The sequence below is a fragment of the Tasmannia lanceolata genome, unplaced genomic scaffold (assembly GCF_043159265.1).
Source record: "Tasmannia lanceolata isolate RefF3 unplaced genomic scaffold, GAP_Taslan_0.1 ptg000024l, whole genome shotgun sequence".
Taxonomy (NCBI): domain Eukaryota; kingdom Viridiplantae; phylum Streptophyta; class Magnoliopsida; order Canellales; family Winteraceae; genus Tasmannia; species Tasmannia lanceolata.
In genome coordinates, this window is record NW_027518701.1 from 8,359,695 (window position 1) to 8,365,132 (window position 5,438).

The window sequence follows — 5,438 nt, forward strand, 5'->3', positions numbered from 1 at the left end:
TATTTGAATTCATCCCTTAATTAAAAAGATGAGAGTTGGAGTGAAGATACTACACAATTATTAAATATGTAGTGGGAATTAACGAAACATGAGGCACTCAGAATGAGATTCTATTCATTATTTTATGATGTCTTCTTTGAATTTGTTGAGAAAGTGGTTAATTATTCAAGTGACCAAAGCTTGAGCTTCTCAATTCAATGCACACTAAGCAAGTGGGTTATCCATTTACAGTAATTTATTTTCTTTCTTTGGTCCAAAAGAAGCAAGTTGCCAATTCTTTCAAATTCATTTAAGATCATGTCAAGGCAGCACATGAGTTGGTTCTCCAAGATGACTGGGTTTGCAAACCTCCAGGAAAAATTAACAATGTAGTTGCACCAACAGTTGGTAGTGTAGCATGACATCTCATCATGGAAGAGAGAGAGAGAGAGAGAGAGAGAGAGAGAGAGAGGATTATGACAATTAATATGTTAATTTCTCAATACCTTTAAGGGAATATAGTATTAATTGTGGTTCCAAGAATATTGAGATTAAGTATAATTTTTTCATAGAAAATATGGCTCAAGGTTAATTTCTCACAATATGTCCATTTGACAGAACAATTTGGTTCATTACTCAACTTGGGGGGACTGAGGAAGGAGATCAAGCAAAGATCAATCTCTATAACGAGATCCAATCATGATCCCACAATTCATAAGGATCTTCGTTGAAATTTTTGAATTTTAGAATTAATTTGAAGGCATTCTTCTTTTAGATAGGGCATGTTCTCTGATTACGAGATTGGAAGGGTCAAGCAAGCACCAATACTGCATGATCATTGGTTGGTCACTAGTTCTAATCTTTGCCTTTAACTTTAATTAATGTATTTAATTTGAACTTCATGCATATGAATTCTATATACAAACATAAGTCAGACTCCAGAAACAAGAGAAATTATATGGTGCCCGATTGGGCATGCCCTTGTGAAAAAGGGCCGCCCTTGATATTTGATCCAACAGCCGCCCTTAAAAAGAAGAAAAAGGGGGCTGATGTTGGATCAAACATCAGGGGTGGCGCCTTTTCCAAGGGCATGCCCGATCGGGCTTAGTATAAAAACTCCAGAAACAATAATAGAAAGTAAATTTGCAAGATGCAGAGAAGCCAAAATTGAATTGTCAAGAACAACTAGAACTGTCTACATCATTGATCAAATGACTAGAAGATCTATTGTTTGACAGGTTATAAACCCAACCCACACACACACAAGAGACACAATAGGAATTATAAACCCAACCCCCATCTTACCATCCCAACTTGCGTCTTTATTCAACCTGAATTTCCTCATATAAAATTCAATCACCAAATTCCTATTGTGTCTTTATTCAATCACAAACACTCGGAATAACAAAACTCTTACATTATAAGCCGATGAAAGATAGTTCATTAGCAAGAACAAATAAACACTATATTATGTTACAAATAAAAGAATAGGAACCCATATCCAGTCTGCTCAAGTTCAGTCATGGGGGCAGTTCATTCGAAGTTTCAGCTGCGGCAAAATCATTAACAGTAAATCCAACTCTCTCAAACTTCCCTTGCACAAAATTCTCCCGAAACTTGATATAATCCAAGCAAACAAATGGCCTGTAGAACCTTGTTTTCCCTTCTCCCACCACTTCCTCAGGTCCCCAGATTACTTTCTCATCCTCAAAACACCAAAAGAAAGCAAGAGAAAGCCGGTTCAGGGGTCGTTTCAAAACAACCCGATGTTCAGATGACCTTAATCTCCCATTGCTCCAAGCCTGCAGTAAATCTCCAATGTTCACAACCAAAGTCCCTTCTAGTGGATTTATATCCATCCAATTACCCTCCTTGGATTTTACTTGAAGCCCACCAATATGATCTTGATTGACGATCGTGATACAACTCATGTCGGTATGCATTCCAAGCCCTTCGACGTCTCCATCTTCAACACTATTTGGGGGAGTGTAGTTGATTATCCTCAAATACCCATGACAGTTACTAAATTCGGATTCAAAGTACTTCTTTTCAAAACCATCACTCATACTCATTAAGAGAATAGTGACTATCCTCTTTGATAACTCTGTCATCTTGCCTCCATATTCTTGCAATATGTCACTACAAAACAAGAAACAGAATGTAAGGAAAAACTGTGAAACAACCAATTATTCCAAAAATCTTAAGCTGTTAGGGATGGTGTTATTTAACCATTTATACTTCAACACACCCCCTCTCGTGTGGTCCCTCTTTTGGGTTGGCCGTACACGTGGATTTTCAATATCAAGGAGTTGCTGGGGTTTGAGCCCAAGACCTGCCTTGAGACAATAGCTCTGATACCAGGTGAAACAAACAATTATTCTAAAAGCTTAATCTGTTGGAGATGGTGTTATTTAATCATTTATACTTAACAAAACCAAATAAATACAGTAAAATAGAGTGTATTGGGAGTCTGAGGAGTTCATGTTCTTACCAAAATTCCGAATTAGGTGGGTCAAAGAGGACGTCGGATGAGCACTTAGCAGAGGCAAAGAAGTCCGGGCCGGAGACTCGGAGGCTTTCAAAGAAAGGAGAGGCTATGAAATGGGGAGTGTAGGTTTTGAGAAGTGATGAGGGTCCAAGTTTGAATTTGATATCAGGAGGGCGTCCGAAGAGGTGGTTGGAGAGGGAATGTAGTTTGTTGTAGAGGTCTTTTGAGATGCCATGATTAGTGATGTGGAAGAAACCCCATTTTTGGCATGCCTGAGAGAGGGAGGAGAGAGAAGACTGGTCTAAGGGTTGGGAGAGGTCTAAGGTTGGTAACTGCAAAGATGTTTGGGATTCAGGCATTATTGGTTAGAAAAGGAGGAAGGAAATGGGACAGTTCGTTTAGCTTTGTGGGTGATTTATAGACAGTTCATAGGTAGAGGAATTTAATGCCTTTTTCATGGATCCAAAAGAAACTTTTCTCTCCTTATAAAATTCCTTCTTTTAATACAAACAACCCAGATGTGTTTGTTGGTGGGTGTTTGAGAGAGTAAGAGAGAGAGAGAGAGAGAGAGAGAGAGAGAGAGAGAGAGAGAGAGAGAGGTGTTTATGGCTGTTTATGTGAGCAAAGTCAATGAGTGTGTCTGAATTTTGTTAATATGAGTGTAAAAGAGCAGCAAGTGGCAGGAATGATGGAGGTGTGCTCATCATCTTGACTTTCTTAAATTCTGTTATGCATGGAGTTTTGAGTTTAGATTCTTATGAAAAAAAAAAACTATTCCAGATGACCAGCTCTAAAAGTTCTCAATAATAAACACTTAGAAATACTCAACTTGGAAGAGAATATGGCATGGACCTCTCTTTCATTAGCCAAATAATTCAATCACATTATCGAGCTATACTAATACAATGTGTTACCAGCCCTTCATCTAAAACAAAGTTGAAACGCCATAAACCTTGGGGTGTTTTTGCCCAGCTAACACTAATGGGTGTAGCTGGAATTAGGATTAACTAGTATTAACCCATATCTTTTTCTCTAGAAGAAACCCTAGAAAGAGAGAATTGAAGAAGAAACCTGAAATACCGGTTAGGGAACCAAGAGGGGGGTGAATTACCCTTGTTTTAAGTTTTGATTAATCAAGTTGGTTTAAAATAATGAACAAGTAACATGCAACAACTTGATTATTGGTGGATTAAAATTGACAAAATATAAGATATGAAAGATAAATCTAAGTGCCAATGAAAGCGTAAGCATACAATTACACAAGGAGATAATGGAGAGAAAGAGAGAGACAACTACCAAAAAAGAGACGACGCAAAAGATTTATTGTGGTTCGGTCCTCCACCTTGAAGGCCTACTCCACTCCGGAAATTGGTTCTCTTTGGGATTTTTTTCCACTAAATCCGACGCCACACAAAGCCCGGGTCGGAGAGAGAGGTACAATCACCACCAATGAGGGATAAGACCCTCTTTACAAACCGGATTCACCTTTTCTTAAGGGCCGAATCGTAGACCCCTTCTCACGAAAACCAGATTCACCTTTCTTGACGGGCCAAATAGTAGACAATCGTTACAATCTCAAAGAAGAATGAAGAACTCACTTTTATCCTCTTAAAAAATTGTTAAATATTGAAGTTTGTTGATTTAACTGGGTCTTAATTCAATTCCCCTTAGTGTCTCTTATGAAATCCTAAGAGTGGATTGGACTTTTACAATCTAAAGGACTTGACTTTGAACTTGATCTTCAAATGAGCTTCATTCTTCTTCTCTTCAACGTTTCAACTCTTGAGCACTTCATCTCCATGGATCACTTCACTTGTCTTTGGCTCCATGATCTCCAAAATGCTTCAATGCCATGATCCAAGATCCTTGACTTTGCTTTGATGATGTCATCTTCAATACATGCACAAAGCTTAAACACAAAAATCATTACTACATAATGAATCCCTTGGGTTTGAAATCATCAAAACAAGATAGAAGATTGCCAAGGGTTAAACCATTAGGCTTACATCTTGATTATAGGGGGATATTACCTGGAGATTTGGCTTAGAGAATTTGTCCATGAGGAATATTTTAATCGACAGTGGTAAGTGCTTTTCCCTATACCAGTGCTTTTGAAACCATGTCAATTGAAAATAGTATATTTGCTTCCATTATTATATTCATGTTTCTTAACAATCATATTTTGGAAAGATAATCATTTTCGATTTCGTTACTAACATGTTATATTTTTGAAAAATCTATATCAAGCATGTGTGTCTTTTGTTGTGGAAAGATTTATTGATATTTATCGCATTTAAGATTCCATGGAATTGCTTTGGCCTCTGGTTCATGGTTTGATCATGCGTGCTACTAGACCAGCCACATATTGGGTTTTCCTATCTACGGATGGAGTTGTGGCATTGGAACTAAACAAGATACCGTACCTGCCAATGTGGCTGTGGAATTGGCACTTGGTCATGTAGATCTATCAAACATGTAGTTCTGGGATTACCCATGGTACCTATGGTATCGTTACCTGCCATTGGGGCTTTGGCACTGATCGTGTCTACATTAGACCAATCACTTTTACCTGTCAGTGGGGGTTGTGGCACTGACCGTGGTGAGGCTAATGGACACAATTGATTATTGCATGGTTTTTGCCGTGAAATACATCGTGGTTAAAATTTACCATTAATAAATTGTTCCTCTTTCCTTGATAAATATTTTGGACATATTTGTGATGAAATTATCATGCTTTATACTATGTTTTGTATGCATGCTTGGTCTGCCTATTATAGTAGTTTTGTAACTGCTGAGCATATGCTCACTTCGTTACACAACTATGTCTTCCAGATTCCGAGGAGTAGATACTGTAGACACCCCCATTTTGCTACGCCTTAAGCGAACATATTCCACGACTTATCTGTGGAAATTCACTAGTTTTACCTAAGAAATGACAAAAAATGACATTTGATGACTTAAGTGTACTAAA

At 37.9% G+C, this 5,438-nt stretch overlaps 1 protein-coding gene across 1 annotated transcript; it reads right to left on the minus strand.

Moving 5' to 3' along the window:
* Nucleotides 1–1,330: 1,330 nt before the first annotated feature.
* On the minus strand, nt 1,331–2,826 carry LOC143857456 (gibberellin 20-oxidase-like protein). The gene is made up of 2 exons (XM_077367881.1): nt 2,471–2,826; nt 1,331–2,118 (listed from the first exon to the last, which is right to left on the minus strand). Exons 1-2 carry the CDS (start codon nt 2,824–2,826, stop codon nt 1,500–1,502), a joined length of 975 nt encoding a protein of 324 aa, XP_077223996.1. The 3' UTR covers nt 1,331–1,499.
* Between the last annotated feature and the right edge of the window lie 2,612 nt (nt 2,827–5,438).